Source organism: Panthera uncia, chromosome B1 (genome assembly GCF_023721935.1).
Source record: "Panthera uncia isolate 11264 chromosome B1, Puncia_PCG_1.0, whole genome shotgun sequence".
Taxonomy (NCBI): Eukaryota; Metazoa; Chordata; class Mammalia; order Carnivora; family Felidae; genus Panthera; species Panthera uncia.
The window spans coordinates 57,710,286-57,735,634 of NC_064811.1; the positions used below are offsets into that span (position 1 = coordinate 57,710,286).

Genomic DNA, 25,349 nt, shown 5'->3' on the forward strand with positions numbered 1-25,349 from the left:
TTATGTTGTATGTTACTAGATAGAGAAAGCTAAAGGTATCTGTCAGAGCACAAAATGGTTCCCAGATGGGCTGAATCTGGACTATAGGTTGTGGTAAGAATAAGGAGTAAGAATAAGATGTGTCAGAACTATAAACAGAGGAGAGTTATGAAACATTTGTAGCCTCTGCCTTCAAGGTGATATGTGGGTTAAATGCCACAAATGCATTGGCCTTGATACATGACGGATTGGTGGCCTCCATATAAGACTAAAAAATACTAAGAAATTTCATACCAGTGTTTGATCACTCAACAAGAGGCCAAAGAGACTGCTAATTGGATCATGAGAATATAAATGTATATAAATACACACACATACGGATATGCATGCTGCGGAGTAGTTAAGAACAGGATGGATTCATTCCTTCACTCCACACATGTGATTTAGGTTGGACTTACCTCAACCCTGGTTCTGGGAGTGCACATAACCCATATCTGAGCAGTGTACTACACCTAAACTCTTACACTAAGGTTTGACCAGTTGGTTCGGGGATGGGCAATCATTAAAAGCTGTATTTGTTTCCTATTACTGTTGTAAGAAATTACCACAAATTTAGTGACTTAAAATAATTTATTATATATTTATTATCTATTATGGATCCTCAGGGCTGTGTTCCTTCTGGAGTCTCTAGAAAGGAGTGTGTTTCCTTGCCTTTTCTAGCTTCTGGAGGCCACCTCATTCCTTGATTCATGGCCCCCTTCCACCATCTTCAAAGACAGTAGCACAGCATCTTTTCTCTTCTCTGACTTCCTGCCTTCCTCCTGAAACTACTTCAGACCCACCTGGATACTCCAGGATGATCACCCCGTCTTTTTTTTTTTTTTTTTAATGTTTATTTTTGAAAGAGAGACAGACAGAGCATGAGCAGGGGAGGGGCAGAGAGAGAGGGAGACACAGAATCCAAAGCAGGATCCAGGCTCCGAACTGTCAGCACAGAGCTCAATGTGGGGCTTGAACTCACAAACTGTGAGATCATGACCTGAGCTGAAGTCGGATGCTTAACTGACTGAGACACCCAGGCACCCCTGATCACCCCATCTTAAGAGCCACAACTTAATCACATCTTCAAAGTTCCTTTTGCCATGTAAGGTAACATATTCACAGGTTCTAAAAATTGGGACATGGATATCTTTGGGAAGCCATTAATCTACCTACCACATAAGCCAATCAAGGTCTTTCCTGGAACGTTTTCTAGAAATATAAAAAACACTAACTGAAGAAATATCATGAGCCTAGAACTACTAGTGGCCATATCTGCCACTTGAGACAAGAATCAGGGCATCCCAAAGGAAAACAAAGTTGAAAGATAAAGGAAAATGGTCTTGATAATATTTTTCAAGCTCCAGGACCACCCATGCCTAAAACCAACATTACCTAGACCACATAAGATAGTCTTCTAGCTTATAGCTATATATAGCTAGCTACATAAATTGATCCCCCCCCCTTTTTTTTTTAACGTTTTATTCATTTTTGAGACAGAGAGAGACAGAGCATGAACGGGGGAGGGTCAGAGAGAGAGGGAGACACAGAATCTGAAACAGGCTCCAGGCTCTGAGCTGTCAGCACAGAGCCCGACACGGGGCTCAAACTCACGGACCGTGAGATCATGACCTGAGCCGAAGTCAGACGCTCAACCGACTGAGCCCCCAGGCGCCCCTGATTCCCCTTCTAATAGAAGTTAGATTGAATTAGGCTGCTATCCATTATAATAAAAAGAGGCCTAGTAATGAAACTAAGCAATGGAAAAGCAAATGATCAATTGGAATTTAGGTGTTATCCATCACTGAATCAGATAGAAAATGTGTTAAAGAGAAATAACATTAGCAATATGAGGCCCTCCACTTTTTAAGGAGTATCCTAGAAAAATAATTGTTTCATTAGAGAAAATTACCGACTTACAAAACCATACTACTGATGTATTAATACCAGAGTATTTGGATTTTGGAGTCCTGAAAAATTAAGATACATATGGAATATGGCATGGGAAAAATTGGGTAAAATAGATCAGTATTTTCTGTTGGGAATTCAAAATGCCCCAACTGTTGAGCCAAGTGCTCAGTGGTGGTGGTGGTGGTGGCAGTTCTAAATTTAAGAAATGGCTATTTTCCCAGAGGACTCATACTGTTATTATGGGAAACACCGGGACTCTCAGCTATTACCACAGAACAGTTCTTCCTTCTCCTGTAAATTATATGAGTTGGTAGATTGTGAATATTGTTTCTTGTTCTTCCACAACATACTGCAAGGATCTGTTATGTCTCGGCCAGAGGTACATAATGCTACAAGGAAAGTGAATATATGATGCTTACAAAATATTATGAAATAGCCTCCTTTTTATGTGCAAAAACATTCTTGCTTTCCTATGTGTTAAAAATAGTGGAAGAGGCCCTGAGGAACTGAGAAGCTTCCAGAGTTCCTGCAACCATTCTTATCTATTCTCTCCTACACAATGACCTTAGCCCCTCACTGCTCTCTACTGTTCTTGATAAAATCCAAATTGCCCAAACCATAGCTACTAATCTGAAAACTATTCCTCCCTCTCAGGAGAACACCCTTGCCTAATTCTCCAAACTACCTAATTGTCAAGTGCCCCTTCTTGCTAAACCTCAAGAAAAAGTTTATACCCCTCCCTCTGCCCCCAAGTTAGAATGTTCTTCTCAAGCCCAGCATTTTTGGATCAAGATTTATGCTGATGGTGCTCTGGATGGTTACTGTCTACAACAGAAAGAGAGGAGGAAAACCTTTTCTCTTCAGTATACTGAATGAGAGAAGAAAATTTTGATTTAATACCTCCCCAGGCCCACTATTTTTTCTTGAAAGAAAGCAAGAAAGAACACCTTCTTCCAGAAGTGGGCAAAGGATTGACTGATGGCGGCAGGACTGAGATCTGACCTCTCAGACAAACCGAACTGACTCCATTTTAGACCTGTTTGAAGACCCTTGCCTCGGATAAAGGTCAGTATGCATGTAATATCTGAATATACCTGGGACTAAAAGAATAACCCTATAAACCAGTCAATAGCAGTCTTACGGCAAGTAAAGAAAATTGAAATAAAATAAAGGTCTAGCTCAGAAAAAAAGAGCTAACCCTACTTGAGGTGGAACAAAAACACTAAATCTGGAAGAAATTGTATCTGTCCCTTAGAAGACTTCAGCTGAAACCCTGGCCCTGTCCCATTTACTTTAGAGAACTAGAGATATTACTCCTGGGAGTTACAGATGGGGTTTTTTTTTTTTCCTTCAAGAATTCAGATTTCGAATTTCTCTATTTTCACTTGAGGTTACTCTTTCACTAGGTAACCACTTTGTCTTTTCTTTCCTGATGACTGCTGGTGGCCATGGGCACTGGAAGAAGAGTGGAGTCACTCCCTCCTGGTCCTACTGGGGGAAGAAGTCTGCAGGTAAGCATTCTGTGTGTAAGTGGGGAACAAATGAACTCTGAGAGCTCACATAGGAATTCCTCTTCAGGCCAAAGAGAACTGACCATTTTGACTGAAATGTGACTCCTGTGGCCAATACATTCGTTTGAACATATTACCCACCACAGTGGTAACCTGATTTTAACTACCAAACCCATAGAATTTGTATCCAGGGACCTTTTTCATAAAATCCGAGAATAAAATCTGCATACACAGTTTTGCTGATGGATCATTTTATGCCAACTTTCTGGTGGAGAAAAATAGGGAAAAATATTTTTGTTTATTCTATGTGATCAAAGGAAAAATAGAAAGGTGAAAAGTGGCCATATGAAATGTCCCATTTAGAAGGACTTTGTGTGTGTGTGTGTCTATTCCCTTTTATCCTCAGGGGAACCCAAGGATTTTAACAAAACTTCACTAATGATGTCAGCAACTCTGCATACAGAACAAAAATAACAATAGAGTCAATGTGTGGGTTGCCATGCCTACAAGGCCACAAGGAATTACCAGCTGCATGACTGCCTCGTCATTTTTGATCTTTGAGTGTGTGCCCTGCTTCCATTAAACAATGTTAGGATCTGTGACAAGGTGTCAGCGATATTAAGCTGGGGTGGGGTGGGGTGGGGTGGGGGAAATGAACGTCTTATCCCTCAGCACATCACTGAGATATAGAAGACATCTGTCACTCTGGGGTAGCACCAGGTATGGCAAGACAGGTAAAAGCCCCAAAATGGCATTTGTGCACTTCAGACATAAAAAAACAACTGACCACTGTAAGCTCATTTATGTAGTGGTAGAATGGGCAGTCTCCTGGAGATGGACGGCATCAGAAGCCAAGGTCAGGATTTTCTTGGTAAGGCATTTTAATAACCTCCTGCCCAAGGGAGGATGGAAGAGAACACACCCCGCCTAAGGCACTGACATCAGCTAACACAAAAACTGGAGGGATTACTCCAATTAAGAGTAAAAAAAGCTGCCCTGCTCTCCCTACCACCACCCTTGTAAGCAAACAGGGGGCTACAGATAGGAAGACAAAGGGAGCAGACGGAGACGGAATGACTCCTTGCACGTAGAGAGTGCAGGACTATCTACCACTGTGGCATGGAAGATAAAGACGCATGTTCACCTCCACAGATCTTAATCAAGATGTGCTTGGACCTGAGGAACGAGATCAAAAATGTGACTAAGTTAAGCATTTTGAGATGGGAAGACTTTTTTTTTTTTTTAAGTTTATTTATTTATTTTAAGAGAGAGAGCGTGCGTGCACACATGTGAGTGAGAACGGGAGGGGCAGAGAGAAAAGCCCAAGCAGGCTCTGCACTGCCAAGGCAGAGCCCAATGAGGCTCAAACTCAGAAACCGCAAAATCACGATCTGAGCCAAAATCAAGAGTTGGATGCCCAACTTACTGAGCCACCCAGACACCCTGAGATGGGAAGATTTTATTTATTTTGAGAGAAAGAGTGCACACAGGGAAGGGGCAGAGAAAGAGGGGGAGAGAGAATCCCAAGCAGGCTCCATGCTGTCAGCACTGAGCCCAATGTGGGGCTCAAACTCGCCGACTGTGAGGTCATAACCGGAGCCGAGATCAAGAGTCAGATGCTTAACAGACTGAGCCACCCAGGCGCCCCTTGAGACGGGAAGATTATCCTGGATTATCAGGGTGGCCAAATATAATAATCCCAAGGGTCCTTGTAAGAGGGGGTCAGGAGGGTGAGAGTGAAAGGGGATCCAACAATTGAAAGAGTGAGGCAGGTCATAAACTGGAACCTTTAAAAGCTGGAAAACATAAGAAACCAGATTCTCGCTGACAGTTTCTATAAGGAACACACCCCTGTGGAACCAATATCAGACATCTGACCTCTACAACTTGTAAGATAATGTTTGTGTGGTTTTAAGTCACTAAGTTTATTTGCTACAGCAGCAATAGGAAAGTCATACGTGGCTGCAATTTCAAATTTTGGATTTTGGCCACCCACTCTATCTCTTATGGGGGTAGAGACTGGGATCTCTCAGTCTCAGCTTCTTTTGCAAGATGGTGTTATTTTGTCTCTTCTCTTCTTGCGTAAGCTTTCTCTGCTACCCTTGTCTTCTATGCAAAGTCTTAGCTGTAGCATGCCTGTGGGTTTGGGCTGGTGTGATGGCTGGTCTAGCATGAACCAATTACCCAATTGACTTGGTGTCTTCATAGCTCTTAGATTAAATTTCCTAGAGATTTGATGGTCCTGCTTGGGCTACATGAACAACCCAGATCCAATAATCTATGGCCTGCAGGGTACACATTGTCATCACCTGGTGAAATACTTAGTCCTGAAGACTGGAAAGGAATTACTAACATATCTCAGGTAGCAGGTGAAACGACTGGGTGACAAAGTTGTCAGATGAGACTGTTGCCAGGTGAACTGGGGAGTCCCTGGGTCCTGGAGCCTCAACCCAGCCAGACCCAAAGGAGTTGCCAAAGGTTCTTGGTCTTGTCACAAGAATGAATTCGAGGACAGACACACAGCATAGCAGACAAGTAACACAAGCAGCAAAGTTTATTAAAGTGAAAAGTACGCTTTTGAGATAGGAGACAGGCGAGCTGAAGGGAGGGGAAAGGGGGAAGGGAGGGACACAGAGAAAGAAGGAAAGAGGGAAAGACAGAGAGAGAGAAGGGGAGGTTAAGCTGGCCAGTGAGGGAGCTGTGTACGCGGGCGGTCGGGTTTCTATCTTTTATTACAGTGAAGTAGGTGGCAGAATATTTATTACTTGGGTAGTGGTGGGGAAGCAGGGTTTCTGAGCTTTTTCTTCCTGATTTGGCCAAGGGTCTCCTTTCATGGCATCTGCCATCTTGGGCCTGTCTGGTTTGATCCTGCTTCTTGTGGAGTGCTGCCAGGACAGGCCTCTGACCTTCCCCATAGCTGGCCATGACTTCTTCGTTAGTGACCTCCAGGTATCCTGTTAGGAACCTAACAAACTGCCTAACCTACCAAGACGTCCACTTAGCTACTGAAGTCATCCACTGTGATGGCAGCCCTGAAGACAGAGAGGAAGCCAGTAAATGACAGGGGTGACCAGATGGCCAATAGATGCCAGAAACAAGCGTAGGAAGTGGTAGATCCAGTTGGCGTGTATACAGAAAGTTTTTCTTACATATGAGTAGGGAAATAATGATCTACTAATAAAAATAAAAAGTCTTTCACCTTCCATCATCCTGAGTTGCAAGGAGAATTTTGTTTACTGTATAATGGACGTAAGAACAGAGGAAAGGTTTGGGAGAGTAGAGGTACAGTGGAAGACTTAGTTAAGAAAAAGGAAGCCTAGATGAGAAGAAGAAAAATTCTGGAGAATACGTGACAGAAAGGGCTGGTGATCAGGCTGGATATAGCCAGAGACGTTTTATTAGGAAAGTCAAGCACAACAGAAGCTTCTATAATAAAACTTTATGAGGGTTCCTACCTGTAGCAACATATAGGATAAATTTTAAATAGCATGGAATATGAAGCTGTTAGCTCTCTCATAGATAAAGAATTTACATTTTTAATACTCCTTACCCTCAGAAGCAGCCATCACTCACAGAAGATCCAGGAGGCTTGAGGTTGTAATTAGAAGAAATCCCTCAAATTATTTGTACTACGGTTGGAACATGCAGAAATGCAGCTGCAATGAAAGGAATAGAGTTAGGTGTATTTCATAATGCATTTTTAAATTTCCCTGGAGAGCTACAATTTAGCCAGAAGACAAAAATCAAAGCTAAATTAAATACAGTGCTGCTTTCCTAACCAAGGCAAAACAAATGTAAACTGCCTTATCAGGGATGCAAAGGGAGAGAAGTGTGCTTGTGATATTTCCTAGAAATGGAAAAGACAGAAATTGGGCACTTTCCCTGGAGGCCTCTTTTTTCATGAAATTCTTGGCCCTTTGGAGTCTAGCAGAGACTTTCAAGGATAGAAATGTCTTGTTACCTTAGATTGACTACCTCAGTAGAAGTGATGTTTTCTAGGAGTACTTTTAGTTTTATTTCAGGTCTTTCCATCAGTGCTTTTGTTCCCCAACACCCAGAAGTCCTCATTTTATTAAACAAAACCAGCGGTATAGGACTAGGTAATTAAAGGTAAGACTTTGTAAAACTTACCAAAACACAGGGCGTTCAAGAAGGCAGTCTGTGATCGAACGCAAGGGGCCAGGGTTCTCTCTGCAATTCCCTTGGGGCAATTGTATCAGGATCTCCCTCACGTTCAAGTTACAGAAGAGCATAAGGTTATGGCTCTAAGAACTAGGCAAAGCCTCTGTATGAAAGCACTTTCTTGGTTTAGCTGATTCATGGGAATTTTGCTGCCATTGCCAAGCTGGTAACTTTTTTCCCCTTGTGGTATTGGCCAGGTCTTACGTTCCTATGGATGGAAATCAACCAGGACCAAAATGCTTTTATGTATAGTTCCTAATTGAGATTGTGGAAGGTCTTAAGTCAAACAGGTATGAAGGCTAGGCTTTCTGAGTATGGTGGTGGTGAACCGCAGGGAGGCAGGACCCTCTTTGTGGGACCACTTTCTTTCTCAGGGGTGATTCCTGAAGCTATCTTAAAAGAAAAACTTGAAAAGAATTTATCTTATGTATCTCCACTGTGCTGCAATATCATGAAACTAATATGATACTGTACATCAACTATACTTCACTTAACAAATTTTTAAAATAAATCTCCAACAAATATGGTCAATAACATCTCCCTCTTAGTCGCCTAAGTGCCATAAAGGAATGTGTTACAGCATCCAAAGAAAACTTAAGATACCTAATAGACGTTATATATTTTACCTAACAATAAGAGTTCCAAAATAACAATGCAACATTAGAGCAATACAATTACTGAATAAAGATTTTTTCATCATTCCTTTTGTTTTTGTTCAAGAGTCACCATTGCCTCTCCGTGACAATGTCTGTCCTTATCTGATGACGTTTGGTTCATTTATTTCAGTTTGCTTTGTTGGCATTGCAGCCGCTGATAGTTCAAAGCTCTTACGAGGTGGCTTTCTTTTGTGGCTGTCACCTGCCAGAACAGAGAAAAGTCTACTGTACTTTGAGATGATGTAAAATATTCAAAACCCCGGTCTCCAGAATTCTGCACAACAATCTAATTTCACAATTATATGATCTACTTACATTCTCTAAGGACTGAATACATAATTACAAATACATAATTCCTATGCACACTCTCTGGCTGAATAAGCTAATTCTTCACCCATCATTTAATTTTAGTAATATTAAAACTAATGTACTTTTATATACTGTCATTATTTTAAACATTTGCTAAGTACTACCCTGATTTTTCAAGCTTTTTAAACTTATTTTGCTTTTTGCAAGCTACGATACCATAAATCTTGAAATATATAAGATACTTATACCAACTTAATGTAATGTATTATCATACCAAGGTTTACAGGTTTAAAGGTTTCCCCCAATTCAATTCAGAATACATCTGTCATGTGGAGTACTAAAAAATGTACAAAACTGCTGTATCACTATACTATATGCCTGAAACCAATTGAACACTGTATGTTAATTATATTCAAATTAAAATTTAAAAGTATATGTATATGGGTACAGAAACACCTTAAGTAATAAAATAATTATATAAACAAAAAATCTGATCAACATTATGAAAAAACAAAACCTGATGAAAAACAAAGAATGCCCCCAATTAGCACTAGCTTGACCACAGTACCAGTGTTTCATTTTTTCAAAAGATTTTGAGAGAGTACCTTTGTACCTTTGTATTTCATATAATTAGCAAAGAATACATGTAAATTCAAAGTCTTTGGTTTTCTCTTTAAATTTTTTTTTAATGTTTATTTATTTTTGAAAGGGAGAGAGAGAGAGAGAGACAGAGTGTGAGCAGGGAAGGGGAGAAAGAGAGGGAGACACAGAATCCAAAGCAGGCTCCAGTCTGAGCTGTAAGCACAGAGCCCCACACGGGGCTCAAATTCACAAACCGTGAGATCACGACCTGAGCCGAAGTCAGACGTTCAACCGACTGAGCCACCCAGGTACCCCCAAAGTCTTTAGGTTTTGCCTGAAATGTTCATGAACGAAAATTCATACATATTATATATATGAATATATTAAAAATATATATGAGTATACTTATTTTACTTGTTTAAACACAGGTCCAAAATTTCAGAAATATCTATGGTTTTCATACTACACAAATTCAAATGTCCCAAAGCTAAATACTGATTTCATAAAATACAGAATATATAAAAAGAAAAGATAATAAAAATAATTAGAAAATATCAGTTATTACAACTTTAAACTATATATATATCCATAAGGTTCATTCAGAACATTTTCTATAGATTCGCAGCATTTGCAGATAATCTTTGTTCTGGTAGAATCAGCTCACAAAAACAGACAAGTGTTGGTAATGATCTGTTATAACTACAGTCTCATGTTTTACATCACATTTGCATATTTAGCTTTAATACAGAAACCCAAATTCTTGCGCAGATTCACAGGTCACACTTGAAATTTAAAATTCTGCATTCTGTCATAACTTCACTTATCATCCCAGGAGAAAAACAAACTACATGCTTTAGTTTTTTTTCTAGGATCTGAGTTCCTACTGCTTTCAGGGCTTACTCTGGTATTGAAGCAATTTAACAGGTTGAGTCTCAAAAAAAAAAAAAAAAAAAAAAAAAAAAGGTGGGGGGATTCTTGGGATCCTCAGAGGAGAAACCTATGAAGACACACGGAATGAATGAAGCATACATGCACAACAGAGAAATTACTAAGGTTTATGTGGGCCCTCATTTTCCCACTTTTCCTTAGAAACTACAATTTCCCCAATATAGTCTAGAACTAGCTGTACCTCTTCTGAGAGGGGGTAGGGTTTGGTCTTTAGCTCTTGAGCACGTTTAAATGTACCTAGAAAGGTTTGCTCTCCATCCTCTCCTGGGTTATCTGTGAAGGTGGCAATCAAGGATTTTGCCTTTAACTTAAGTGAGCCTCCTCTTCCCACCTATGTCATCTGGCCAAGACAGGACTGTTCGGGTTTTCTCTTACAGAGGTTCCAGGGAAAACTAATTTAGTTATTTGGGTATGACAGTTCCATCTCCTAACATACTCCTGAGCTCCAGTATCATCATGGTATAATATAAACAGATCCAGGACTGTTTCTTTCCTAACTCTTTCCTAACTCTTGGGCTGAGTCATACCCAGAAAAAAAAGTGAATCTGGGCGAGAGACAAAAACAAGGCCCACCTGAAACAAACAAACAAACAAACAAACAAACAAAAAGACTGACTTCCAGAAATGAGGAAGGGTAACACACACAAATAGATTATGCTCTCCATCTGAAAAGACAGAAAGATTTCCTGAACTCTGCAGTGTCCAGGACAGAGCTCTGCCAGTCCCTCAGCGGCAGAGGACAGAGAAGCATCCAACAGGAAGTTGTCAAGGGATCTTAACAGCATGTGTGTCCTCTGTGTGCATCCAGTACCCACCTCCCCTGACCTCAGGCTCTGGAAACACTCCAGACTATGACAAACTGCTGGGGAAGTAAGAGCAAAGACCACAGATGAAATTTTCTGAACTAGGACTTGCTATTTACTAACAACTCTGCCTAGAGAAAGAAATGAGAGGAATATTTACCAGCCTGAAGTCAGGTGACTAATTCAACTCTGTTCATAATGTATCAGTTTTCTTTATTCATGAGTATTTTCCAAGATCCCAGCTACCTCCAACCCTATCAGAAATTATTTTGAGATCTGGGAGAAATATTCTTAAATAAACTTACATACATTGTAACAGCAATTCAAGAAGTCGGAAAATGGGAGAGCAATAGGAAATTATATCTATATGAAAAAAGATGTTAAGTATATATTTAGAAATCAAGAGGAATCAGAGTAAACAAGGAAAAGCATGCTCATGAAAGCAGATTCACCTACTGGAAAAGGGAGTTACAGCATTCCTTTATTTCTTACTTTCAGAAAGTGACAACTTCTTAGAGTAAGATGGGGAAAGAGGGCTGAATTCCTTCACCCCATTATGAGAAAAATGTATGTATCAGTACACAATGATACACATGCCAAGAGTCAACTTGTTCCAATATTTCAAACTCCCTTTCCTCTTTTTGCTATAATACAACTACCATACCCATTTCTGCCTCTGCTTCCTTGATTGCACATTACAGAAAGTCAATTCTTGTTATATTCTACAAAGTTACCACAAAAACTGACTTAGTGAACATAAACCATTGCTCCAAGAGAAAAAAAAGGGTCATGTTCCCGCAAGCCTCTTGTCACGTTTTTGTCAACTCAATAAAATATATTGCTGATTCATTAACAGTAAACTCATGGCCAAAGCACCATAATTCATGCCTGAACGAAGTTTATTTAATGTAGGTATTTTCCCCTTAAGGAACATCACAGCATTCTTGTGCTTGGGAAAACCAGCTAGCACTTCATTGATTGACTGACTTGTTTTTAAATATCTATTTATTTTTGAGAGAGGTGAGGGAGGGAGGGAGGGAGAGGGAAAGAGAGAGGGAGAGAGGGAGAGAGCGCGAGCGTACAAGATGGGGAGGGGCAGAGAGAGAGGGAGACAAGAGGATCTGAAACAGGCTCCTGCTAACTGCAGAGAGCCTGACATGGGGCTCGACCTCATGAACTGCGAGATCATGACCTGAGCAAAAGTCAGACGCTTAACCGACTGAGCCACCCAGGCGCCCCTAGACAGCACTTCAGTATGACAACACTTGGAGGCCATTTTAAATAGCGAAATCACCAACAAAAAGCACAAAAATGAGAAAAAACATAGCACTAAATAGACCAAGTAAAGGACACTTGGTTATATAGTATGAAAGCTGAAACAAGAAGGCACAGTGTTGCCTTATCTGACCTAGCTGGAAACATGTACCTCGAATGACTCAATTTTTTTGCCACTCTGTGGCATCAAAAGCATTGTACTGATTTGAGTCACAAATAAATTTTAGCGAGTAGGCAAATTGGCAAATACAAAATCTGTGAATAATGAGGACTGACTGTACATATGTTTCAATTCCTTCACTATGATTAGAAAGACAGTTCCATCAATAGGGCAGTCACAACCCAGGACTGGGAAGTCAAGAAAAGAAAACCAGATCCTAAATGCTACCGCTAAATTCTCAGGTGGCAACCAAAATGGCTAAGATGTAATAGACATTATTTAAGAATTGATTTTGCTTTAGTTTTTACTTTATTGTAAAACATGAGATGGGATGGCAGGGCATCTCGGATTGTATTTGCATTCCAACTTAATGAAAACTTACAATTTATCACCTTCCTAAGTAACTGTCAAATTATTCCACAATTAGTTTTATCATCTTTTCAAATCAAACAACTGGATCTACCATTTATACTACCTGTTAATTTCACCTATATGTCTACCATAATAAACCCATTAGAGTACTTAATCTTCCAAATAAAAAAGTTTATAAAATCACATCCACAATAGGTAGCCACCATTCCAGTTTTCTTCCTTTGACTAAATAAACTTAATGCTTAAGATTTTCCACTCTGGGCTCTAGCAATACTTAGTGCTGTACTCTATTCCAGACGTCTTAAATTATAGAAAAAGGAATGTACCCGTTTCGTATTTTTTCAGAGCAGGTCTTAAGGCAAGATCACCTACCATATTAGGTACTTTCTTGTATGGACTACTCTACTGCATGTATCTTAAGTCCATTTTTTAAAAGTCACACATTAACTCATCATTGTATGTTCCATGAGAATAAGAGTTCTCAACCAGGAAATCACCAGAGAGCCTTGGTGTGGGGCAGAGGGGTTGTCAATGAAGGCCCCCATATTGTGAGTTCCAGGATTTGTCTGAAAAGAAAACCATAGCTTTAGCAGATGTGCAAACGGGTCTATGATCCTCCACAACACCAAAATTTTAAGAATCACCTCACTGGATTCTCTTACTTTAAAAAACTTTAATGTATGAGATTGGTCAGTGTAATTTAACATCATTCAGTATCTAATCCTGTTTTCCAAAGTTTTGGCACCTCTAGCAAGTTGTAATTTTATAAGCAGAACCAGACACTTTGATTCTACTTTTGTATTATATCTTAACCCACAGTACTTCACACAATTCATGATTTTAAATAAAGACAAATTAAATCACATCTGAATTTCTAAACTTAAATGTAGTGTGATAGTTATACTTCCAATTGTTTCAAAATTACTGGAAAGCCTCTCATGTTCTTGAAATGAACTTGGCGTAAAAGGCAGCAAAGAGGTCCTTATAAGGAGTGTCTGAATCTGACTTGGTCAATGGTATTCGGCAAAGTCGGCGAAACCTGGGAGAACGCAGCAGCAAGTTCTGTGAAAGGCCCATGAGGCTGGAGCACAACCAGTAGAGGACAATGGACTGTAAAGAGAAGAAAGGACGTGAACGTTAGTGCTTCTCCATTCTCCAAGAACACTGACGTCCAGAGACAGACAGGCAATAAAAAAGGAAAATTACAATCTCTGTAAATAGCAGTGCAAATAGCAGTGCACCAGACTGAGCAAGACCTGTAGCGGCTATTAGATACCTGTCATGAATCTAGTAAGTAAGAAAGGAGGCTGAAAGGACCAAAAAGTGAAAAGAAAGCAAAAGGAGAAGTATTCATGATAGAAAGTGGGTGACAGAGAGCATCTTCCAGGCAGAGATTCAAGACAGATGTCACCTCCCTTCTTTGGCAATACAGCACACTTTTCCCCCAACAAGAGTCCTGACAAGCTGCTATACTGGAGGTAGGGTACTGTGGGGCACAGCCATTCAGGCTCCCTGGATCCCATTTCCCTCCACACAGTGATCTATCGTCTATAAATAATGTCCCCAGTAATCAGTTTCTTAGTCAGGAATGTAGCATCTTAGCCTTTGTCAGAGACAGTCTCTCTTCCACTTTCTCTTGTACTTCCATCCAGGGTGACTTATTTAGGTCAAGGGCTAAGTTCTGTAGCCTCTCAAAATATTCCCATACATACATCCCTGTTCCAAACTTTTCTTTGGCATCAGAATGTGATCAGGCTCCAGGGGCATGACCCCATGGTGGTTTAGTCCAGGTCCCGGAGTAGAACTGCCTGAATCTGAATTCCATTTATTTGACTTTGGGGAAGTTATTTTCCTTCTGTTTCAGTTTCCTCATCTATAAAATGGGAACTGAACTATACCTACTTCAGAAGGTTGCTGGGGGGGAAAAAATGTGATAACTTACAGAGACTGCTAAGCACAGTAGGTGACCTACCTGCCTTTGTTCCAAAGTAAATTCTTAGGGGCAGAACGTAATACATCCTCAAAGGAGATTAGCATAGTAGTTATGAGCAGGAGCCAAACTGCCTGGATGTGCCTTAGATACTTAAGAGATGTTAAGTATCACTTAATAAATGAGTGACCTTGGGTGAGTTACTTACCCTCTCTGTGCCCGTTTCCTCATCACTAAAGTGGAGATTATAATGGCACCCACTTCAGTGCACACTGGATGAATTATATGAGCTAAAATATGTAAGCCATTTAAAACAGTGCCTGGCACAAGGTCAATATCAAATAAATACTGGCCATCATCATCATCTGAACTTACCCAGGACACAAAAACTACCCTGAAATTGCCTACTAAGAATAATTCTTCCTTAGTAATAAACTTCTCTTTTTTAGCTGGGTATACTGCTATCTTAAAAAAAAAAAAAAAAAAAAAAAAGACTACTTGCCAGCCTCTTCTGCAATTAGGTTATGACCCATGTAAGTCAGACGTAAGCACAAGTGTTGGGTGTGACTTCTGGCAAGGCTCCTTAAAGAGGATAACTGCACTTGAAGCACCCTTTTACCAATCCTGCAAGATAAGCTCCAGCAGCCATCATGACCATCCCGTGGCCTTACAGATAGAAATTACAGGCTGTGGATGATGGAACACAGGGAGAGAAGGCGGATGGGTTTCTCCTATCTTCACGCAGCTGCTATACCAGCTCTACCCCAAACTGCCTAACTCTGAATTTCCTATATTGGAGAGAATAAACTTTTGGGTACTTAAGACATTGCTTTCTAGATCTGTCACCCATTTCAAACCCAATCCCTCACGGAAAACTCACTGCTCCTATCTTATTTGACCAGGGAGTTTCCTTAGTTATAACTGGTATTATTTTCCCCCAGAAATGCGATGACTCTGTACTATCCTATTTTCACAGGGTATTTTACAACATTACTATTACATGAAAAGTACCATAATAAGCACTTGTTGCTATTTCATTACTTCTCACAGACATTACGATGTCTATTTTAGAAATGTGGAGACTTACTTATTTTACACAGGATTAGTGACAGTATTATGGCCAAGGGACAGCTTTAAAAATACATTTTTGATGCTAAAAACATACCGGTTCAGATTCTTAGGATAACGAAGTACTTTCATATATGCAGATATAACTTTACATACCACCCACAAATGACTTCTACTTCATGGTCTATGTGTTGGCCCTCAGCAAAGACAGAGATAATGCCAAATACAGCTTTTGCCCTCTTTGCACTAAAGTTTCATTGGGAAATAAACAAAGGCTGAAAATAGGAAATAACTGCAAACGTTAACTATTTTTTTCCATTTCTATCAGAGTGTAATGACATGTAAATGGGGACAGATGTACCTATCCCACTGAATTTTTATGAGGTTAAGCGATATTATATGTGAGCCATTATGGACTCAGCATGAAGTTTTGTTTCTTTTTTAAGAGCTAATTCCCTGGCCCAGTCTATGTAGACAGAAGGAATTCAATATTTCAACTAATTAAACAGAGCAAATACTATGTTCACAGCGCTGTGTAAGACTGAAAAAAAAAAAAGAAACAGAGTTGACAGCTAACTCACTTTCACACAGAGGAAGATTAACCAACCCAAGAAATATTCGAGTGTCACTTGGTGATAGATTAGTTACTACAGAAACCTGGAAACCAGTAAGGGACTTAGTCAAATGAAGCTCAATAGAAGAGGATGAATCCTGGGGCACCTGGATGGCTCAATCAGTTAAGTGTCAGACTTCAGCTCAGGTCATGATCTCATGGTTCATGAGTTCAAGCCCTATGTGGAGCTCTCTGCTGTCGGAGCAGAGCCCATTTCAGATCTCTCTTCCTCTCTCTCAAAAATAACTAAACATTAAAAAAAAGAGGCAGAATCCTAGCCAGTGTAAGCTATGCACAGAGAGGATTTAGCACACTACCCACAATGCCGGTGCTTACTCACTGAAGGTACTGTCGCAGCAACTGGAATCATCAACACTGACACTGCACGAACGAAGTACGTAATATACGTCTGAAAACGAGACATTCCAGTTTTTTGCAGAGCAAAAATCTGAGAGAGTAGAATATAAACACACACAATGAGTATTAAGCATATTAAATTAGACAAGCTTTAAAATACAACCTGATTTTTGACTGACCTCCACCTACATATATTTTAATAGAAGCAAAAAAGTTAAAAATAAAACACTGATAAATGTATATAGTTGATCATCTGTGTTTTTTTTTTAAAGATCGTAAGACTGAAAGTCCTTTCAAGATAGGTACTATGTATGAATCACTACCCTTGTTTTGGCACCTACATACAGTGCCTGGCATAAAGAAGGAACTTAATAGGTACTTCAAAGGTTTGTAATCTGGCTCCATGGAATAAGGGGAGAACCAGGCTAGGAAAAGCAGTTATGATTTATGAATTACTTAAGAGGCAGCATAGTGTAATAACTGCGAACACAGAATCTACATCCAAACTGTCTAGATTCATGTGAACAGCCCTGCATTTAGTGGTTATGTGACTTTGTACAAGTTACTTAACCTTTCTGTGCCTCACTTTCTCTAACTTAAAACAGGGGTAATATTAGTAGCTACATCACAGGATTATTCTAAGAATTAAATAAGTTAATTCATGTAAATTGCTTACAACAGTGCCTGCCACATGGTGTATATTAAGTAAGAATAAATTTTCTTGGGGTGTCTGGGTGTCTCAGTTGGTTGAGCATCCGACTCATGACTTCAGCTCAGGTCATGGTCCCAGGGTCATGAGATCATTGCATTGGGCTCCGCATGGAGCGTTGAGCCTGCATAAGACTCTCTTTTCTCCCTCTGTCCCTCTCCCCGGTTCGCACTCTCCCTCCCTCTCTCTAAAATTAAAAAAATAAAAAATAAGTTTTTTTAAACTTATATATACCGGGTCATTCGTCACTAAAAGGAAAGACTAAGGATTGACATTAATTCACTGTGACCTTGTGTTTACCACTTCTTTCGTTCTAACAAATATTCACTAAGTACCAACCACATTCATAGGATTGTGCTAGGTGATCTTAGGAAAACACTTAGACTACACATGGAGTCTTTTCTCAAGAAATTTTAACCCAAGACATTAGAGTACCATCACTTTAGGATGGTATTTTAGATTCCCCAAACAGAGACCAGTGACAGGTCTGTGAGATCTCAACTGAAGTTCTAAAGATCATTTCTAAGGTTTGTTCCAGTTCAAAGAGACTATGTCCTACTCAAAGTCTGAGAATAGCTCCTCATACAACTAAAAGCTTGCTTTCCCTAAACTACTGAGTAACACAGCATGGGATAAAGGTGAGACATAGTTGACAATTCATATTTTGTATATCTGTATTTTTCCACTCCATCATATAAAGCTAAGTTCTAACTTTTCTAGGGTCATACAGCTAAAAAATGACAATCAGATATGGTGTTTCCTGCTTACAAATTTACATTTTAAATATATACACAAATTGCCAACCTACTGGAAGAATAAAACCAGATTGATAAGTATCTTAATTACTCTCTTTACTAAAAACTAATCACAAAATTGTATGTATTAGATTCAGATCATTGTAAAGGTGAAAGAGACTTTGGAAGTGTTCTAATTCAGCTCCTCCATTTTAATTATAAGCATGTGGCCCCCTAGAGAGATTAAGGAACTGGCTTAAAACAGACAGAGTTTGCCAATGTCTGATCTATGACCAGAAACCAAGGAATCTCAATTCTAGCTCAGAGCTATCACCAACAATTCAAATGGTGTAACAGCAACAAAAATCTCAATGATTCCAATGGCAAACAAATCTCATTTAAAACCACTGACCTCCACTATTAGTAAATTGATGACACCAACAGAGATAGGCAGAATCCAAGTGGAATCTAGTGCAGTGAGGTCATGAAACCACAGGATCCCATCATTAGCCAACTGTTCCTGAACAGAAAAACCTGCTAAAACAGTTTCATAAATAAAACATAGCAGGAAGAAATACACAAGACATAAGTAGTCTAATTCAAATAAGGGGTCTTTCACACTGAAGACATGTATTGCTTTCATTCGTTTTCATTCCACAACATAAACTAGTCCTTCCTGTGCTGAGAAAGCTCTCTGTAGCAAACAGTTGTAGGAGCATAGAGTAGCAGCACTCTTTCAGACTTGTGTTTGTATAATTATTTGTCCATAGGCTACTTTCTTTCTGTTCAGATTACTTTCTGGTTAGAAATGCCTTTAAATGAAAGTAAAAAATACATGCTTTCATTATACGGTTTCTTAATTAATGTTTACATTCATAACTGTGAAAACTTTTCTGATCTCTTAATTTTATAAACAGAAGAAATTCTTGGCCAGAAAACGTAATCATGGAATTATAACACTAAATTTATTATGACTTCCATGAAGAAGTACAGTTGACCCTTAAACAACTCAGGGCTTAGGGGTGCCGACCCTCCGAGCAGCTGAAAATCTGTGTATAACTTTTGGCTCTCCAAGAACTTAACTACTGAAAGCCTATTGTTGTCTGGAAGCCTTACCTATAACCCAAGTATCATATACTGAATTCTTACAATAAAGCTAGAGAAAAGAAAACGTTATTAAGAAAATCATAATGAAAAGAAAATACATGTATGGTGCCGTACTGTAAAAAACCCACCTATAAGTGGATCTGCCCAGTTCAAACCTGTGTTGTTCAAGGGTCAACTCTATTACTATTGTCCTTTCTATATTCATTTGTTTTCTCAACATGGCTAGTTAGCTAATACGTGATATTTTAAAACCTATACCCTTGTAAGAAAGATGGTGACAATATACTAATTATAAAAAGTATAGGGATTTTTCACATTTTGTTTTTGTTTTTTGAGTACAAAAACATTGTTAGAGAACTTATTTGGGGGAAAGAGACTTCTATAATAACTACCTTCTGAATGTGTTGCTCCTGTGCTAAAATTCCGGAGGGCAATGGACATGAAGATCCACATTGGGAACTGAATCCAGACCAACACAGTGGCTTTGAAAGGGTGGCAGTTGTCCCGAACATACAGCTCTGAAACAAGCCTCCGCATATTCTTTAGATAAGTGAGTCTAGTTTGAAGGAAGAGGGAAAAAAAGGGAAAGGAAAAAATGTCATTTGACTAACAGTGCTTCATACCCATAGTACAAACACACCCATGTTGTGGTTATTAGCTTAAGTTTTGTGCAGGATTTTTAGTTCTCATAGGCTATATTAAGGGGTTGCCTAACAAAAGGCAAATAAGGCCTTTTACTGAAAATTCTCTAGCAATGTACACAAATTATATAACAATCTGATAAATCTGACATTGTCGGATTATAAGCTTTGTCTCTGATGGTCTTTGGCCAATTAGGTTTTAACAAGTGAAATTTCACTACTGACATGGTCTGACCAGTCTGTACCAGAAATTCTAAAGGTGAAAGCACATTTAACTAAAATCCCTCCATTCCAGGCAAGCTCAATTACTTGATCTCTGAATATACCTTTTATAGCAATGTGCTTCTGTAATATGTAACAGGTTCTTGACCTGTTAAAATGGTCTCCATTCTTCAATCCTTTTTCTTTTTAATTTTTTATTAACGTTTATTTATTATTGAGAGACAGAGAGACAGAGCATGAACATGGGAGGGGCAGAGAGAGGAGACACAGAATCCAAGGCAGGCTCCAGGTTCTGAGCTGTCAGCACACAGCCTGATGCAGGGCTCAAATTCACAAACTGAGATCATGACCCGAGCCGAAGTCGGACGTGTAACTGACTGAGCCGCCCAGGTGCCCCTCAATTCTTTCATGAAGATTTTCTTCATGTTTCTCTGTTAATCCTATTAGTTATTCCTGCTCTTGCCTTAAGTCCCACTTTCTAGATCAAAGTCTCCTTGAAGGTCAACTGTTGGGTCTTACTCATCTCTAATTCTCTTGTAGCAGGTTTTTGTACAAGGTAGACATTTAATACGCTTGAAGGTAACACAATTATAGTGTAGTATTACATTAAGACAGTACACAGATATCCCAGGCTTTGTAATTTAGACTCTGCCTACGGTTTGAACTTTATTTTTTGTTACTCTTTTACACACACCTACATATTCTGGTGCCTAAATGACATAGGCTATCCAATATATCAGACTTCTACATCAGCATGCTTTTGGAAGTCATTAAATCATCTTCGTGGACAGTCCACTTACCTGGCTATCCACCTGACAAACTCACTTTTACCCTTCAAGACTCAGTTCCATTGAAAATGTAGGAAACCCTCAGATGTGTCTTTCTAGAAAGTCATCTATCTGTGTGAGGATGTATCTGGAAAATCATTCTGCCAGTACTGCATAAGCAAGGTATCAGGCTTGTCTAGGCTGCATTTATAACTCAGATGAGCAGCTATGAATCTGTTATTTTGGCCTAGATTTGTTGTCCTTAGATTTCTCTGATCAATAAAACTTAAACACTGTTAAGTTTATCAAGTAAAGATATTAAGCTACCACAATGATTTTTTTAAATGTCAGGTCTTTCTGTGGCACCTGGGTGGCTCAGTCGGTTGAACATCTGGCTCTTGATTTCAATTCAAGTCATGACCCCAGGGTTGCAGGATCCAGTCCCGAGTCAGACTCTGCACTGCGTGTGGAGCCTGCTTGAGACTCTCTCTCTCCCTCTGCCCCTCTCCCCTGCTTGCTCTCTCTCTCTCTGAAATAAAAATAAATGGCAGGTCTTTCCAAATTTTCAACACTAAGTGAAGAGGGAAGCAATTTCATGTTGAAAATAGTAGGCAAATGTCTACCCATATAGGTAAAAATATATGAACAACCATATATACATCATATACTCATAATAAAAACCCTTATTTTTCTCATTGCTGTGAACCGGTGAACACTTAGTCTAGTAAAGACCAGAATTTGACTAAGTAGTAACTTAGGCTGACTGAAGCAGGACTTAGAAGTTCCCAGTGGCTGAGTGCAGGCATAGAATTGCAGCCCATTCAAGCACTTTCTAAGGGCTAAGAGCCCAGGCAGACAACTACACAGGGTAACCACAGTGGACAGACAGCACCTTGGCTATCTAATTTCTTCTAACCTGGCATTCACACATTCACATTTTCTACCTCCCCCTTCTTGTGGGTTATTGTCTGCTGTACCTTTCTTTCCAAAACAGTCAAGTGTATAAATATTCTGTATCATTTGCTGACTAAACTTCCAACAGACTGGCACGGTACCTTCATCCTGTGAAGCCTTCCCTGACTTTCCATGATGACCGAACTTGTACATAACCTTTTTTATAATTGTTATGTCATTATTTGATTATCGGTCTTTTTCAGGAGGCTGGAGTCCCTCAAGAAGGAACTTGCTCTTTGTTTCTCTACTTCTTGCTTTCAGTCCACTATATAAAACTGTCATACCACACAAACACATTAAAATATTAAAGAGTGAAAGAACTACTTTGCTGCTACAGCTACAGAATACTCAAACCTCTAATTAACATAATCACAGACACAATTTGGGGATGTATGTAAGTGTATGTATATATATACATACACATGTAGGTCTATATGCACAGAATTAGCTCACCTTGCAGCTCTTTTGGACCATTTCAACTGATTTGCACGAACTGCAATTTCTTGGTTAAGATGCCTTGCAATGTTTTTTATTTCTGGCTGCAAATTTTCCACCTAGCTAAAGAAAACGTAGAATTTGTTATGAGCACATAAAGGATCTTATCCATAACCACTCATAATATTCCTCTAACTCACTCAGAAATGTGGTTTACTGATCATCTCAAGAAAATTTAAGTCTAAGCAGAAGATGTTAATTTGCTTAAGAAATCTTCAGTTACAACCAAATTTCAAATTCCAGCTCATACTCTTAGCCATGTGATTTCAGGCAAGTTACTTAAGCTGTAAAACCCTGTTTCCTCATAATATAAAATGTTTAACAACACCTACCTCACAGAATTATTATAAGGATTAAATAAGAACTGAATCCTAGAATGTTTCACCCCTGGATTTTCCAATAATGTAAACTGAGAAAACAGAAGTCTATTAATTAAGAGTCTTTAATACGCTCTGTGACAGCGACAGAGCCACAAAAAGTTTGTATTTATTTCTGTTCTGTGTTAATTCTGTACAGCACGTCACTGTCTTAATGGTGATAATTTCCTTTGTTTCCGGGTCTCCACATCCTCAATAATTATTTGAAAACACGTTAAGACATTATTTTTGAAGTTTCCCATTTGAATAATATTTTGCTTTCAAAGCACTTTAACCTACAGTATTTGATTTGATATCATAACACTGTGAAGTAGGCCAGGAAGGCATTACTACCTGATTCCACAGAAAAAATAACGAAACACTGAAGGTCAAGTGGCTGCGACTAACCCGAGTTGTAGGCAGCACGGCCTGAATAAGGAATCAAGTTTGCAAATCGCTAGTTTAGTAGTTGTTTTCAATAAGGTGAACTGGAATACTCGGAGACAAAAGATGTTGCAGGCATACAGGCTACTACAACCTTTAAGACGGCAAATTTACAGGTTTCTCCACACAACTTCTTCTGCTAATTCTTTTACTTCTCTCATTCTCTAGCAGCAAGCAGCAGCAACCACTTGGGCTTGGAGCACAAACCCAGCAGGGTAAACGACATGACAAGTACACATATCACCAGACATCTCTCAATTCCATATCCAGTGCTAGTTAAATTTCTTAGCAAAGAAGGCGGTCACGATGATTTACATTAAGCACTCCGGCGGCAGCCAGGGATTTTAAGCCCCCGGTAGACGTCTACCACCCTTCACCGCCGAAGCTGATGCGCAGGGTGCAGGTGGCCCTCACCTTGGCCAGGATGTAGTGCTGGTAGGCGGCCAGGGGTAGAGTGACGGCGCCGCGCAGAGCCACGGTGGTGAGGCCGATGCAGGCCCACCAGGGCAGACCCGTGGCGGTGTGCACGCCGAGTAGCACCTCCTCCGCGCCTTGCACCGGCGCCGACGTGGCCAGGGCCTCGTACCAGCTGCCAGGGCCGCCAGAGCCCACTGCAGAGACTGACGCCACGGCCCAAGCGGGCAGAGCAGAGTGCTTAATGCCGCCCGTCGAGGTTGGCGCAAGAGGCGGGACCCGGACTCCTAACTGCAGTGCAGGCAGCGGCCGCAGCCACCTACCGCCAAGCCGGCACAGCATGTGGGCGCCGGGGCTGAGCTAAAACACGGGCATCAGAGGTTAGAATCGGGCTACGATCCGCGGCACCTAGACCGCCAAGCGCACGCGCCGGAAACCCAAGGCGAAAAACGGGCGCTCGCTGCACTACTATTGACCTTCCCGTTCAAGCCAGTGACGTCTTGCGTCGCACTGGGGATGACGCAGGAGGTAGGAAAGTCCCGCCTTTCCCACGCGGCACCGGGCAGGCCTCCTGCGCAGACACAAAACTTTCACGCTGCTGGCTTGGAGCGCCTCAGACGCTGGACCGGAATTGTAGAGCCGGGGGCGGGGCCTGCTGCCCTGGGCGGGACCGGGCTGTCTCTAGGCGCCCTCGCCTTTTAAGTCGGTGTAAGGCGTGAGCCTTTCCATTCCTTTACACTTTAGCAGGTTTTTTGTGTTTGTTTGTTTGTTTGTTTTTTAACGTTTATTCACTTTTTTGAGAGACAGAGTGCGAGCAGGGCAGGGGCAGAGAGAGAGGGGTACACAGAATCCGAAGCAGGCTCCAGGCTCTGAGCTGTCAGCACAGAGCCCGATGGGAGGCTTGAACTCACAAACCAGGAGATCACGACCTGAGCCCCGTTGGACACTTAACGGACTGAGCCACCCAGGCGTCCCTATTCTTTTTCACTTTCAAACCGATTGTGTGATTTTAGTGGAAAGACTGGGTGGGTGGTTTTTGTGACCAGAGAGGGTAGTCCCCCACCTCTTTACGTGCAACCTGATTGCTTCTGCTACTTACTGAAATAGATTATACTGCCGAAATGCCTGCTTGGAGAAAGGCATGTGTTTCTGGCTGACCCTGAGTTTTAATGAGCATCCATTACGTACTAGGCATAGTTCTATCTACAGTATAAAGATTTAATTGGTTTACCTGTTCCAATTAACATTTTCAAGCCCAACTGCAAACTGAGTGTCATTTTATCTTCCATTATAAAGAGCAAAACTTTATTAAGACAGTCTCATTACTTAAGAGGGGTTATCACTGGCAGCACGGTGTATTCTTTACTAGTTTACATGTATCCTATAGAAACGTTCAAGAGCCTCAACAGTAACATTGTGTCTTCGGGTTAAAAGGAATAGGCTAAATCTACACGGACTAGTTTTTAGTTTTGTGTTCCTGACAACAGTACACACAAACTGGAATGACGCGAAGGAGTTTACTCACATAGGGGTTACTCCTAGTCCTAGGCCCCAAATTGTGTTGTGCAGAGTAAAATGTTGGTTAAAACAAGCCTCCAACAAATGTTGGGGTAATGTCAAACTGCAGTTACAAATTTTGCACCTACATGAATTTTGAAATGTTTCAACACACAAATCCCAACTTATGCTATATGTACATGTTCCTTTTTAAAATTTTTTAAAACTTGTTTATTTATTTATTTAGACAGAGAGAGGGAGTGCGAATGGGGCAGAGAGAAGGAGAGAGAGAATCCCAAGCAGGCTCCACACTG

General features: G+C 40.3%; 1 protein-coding gene across 3 annotated transcripts in view; it reads right to left on the bottom strand.

Moving 5' to 3' along the window:
• Positions 1–24,200, bottom strand: part of LOC125922807 (cytochrome c oxidase assembly protein COX18, mitochondrial) — a 46,525-nt gene extending 22,325 nt beyond the window's left edge. Inside the window, exons 1-8 of one of the 3 annotated variants that reach the window (XM_049630610.1) lie at positions 23,539–24,200; positions 22,283–22,383; positions 19,638–19,801; positions 18,551–18,675; positions 16,679–16,786; positions 13,100–13,837; positions 7,572–8,480; positions 6,991–7,096 (exon numbers count right to left, since the gene is read on the bottom strand). In XM_049630610.1, coding sequence (XP_049486567.1) covers positions 13,664–13,837; positions 16,679–16,786; positions 18,551–18,675; positions 19,638–19,801; positions 22,283–22,383; positions 23,539–23,880 — 1,014 coding nt within the window. In that variant the 5' untranslated portion in view covers positions 23,881–24,200 and the 3' untranslated portion in view covers positions 6,991–7,096; positions 7,572–8,480; positions 13,100–13,663. Of the gene's footprint in view, positions 1–6,990; positions 7,097–7,571; positions 13,838–16,678; positions 16,787–18,550; positions 18,676–19,637; positions 19,802–22,282; positions 22,384–23,538 lie in introns of all 3 variants that reach the window. The other 2 variants (XM_049630609.1, XM_049630611.1) reach the window with 2 other exon arrangements.
• Positions 24,201–25,349: the final 1,149 nt, after the last annotated feature.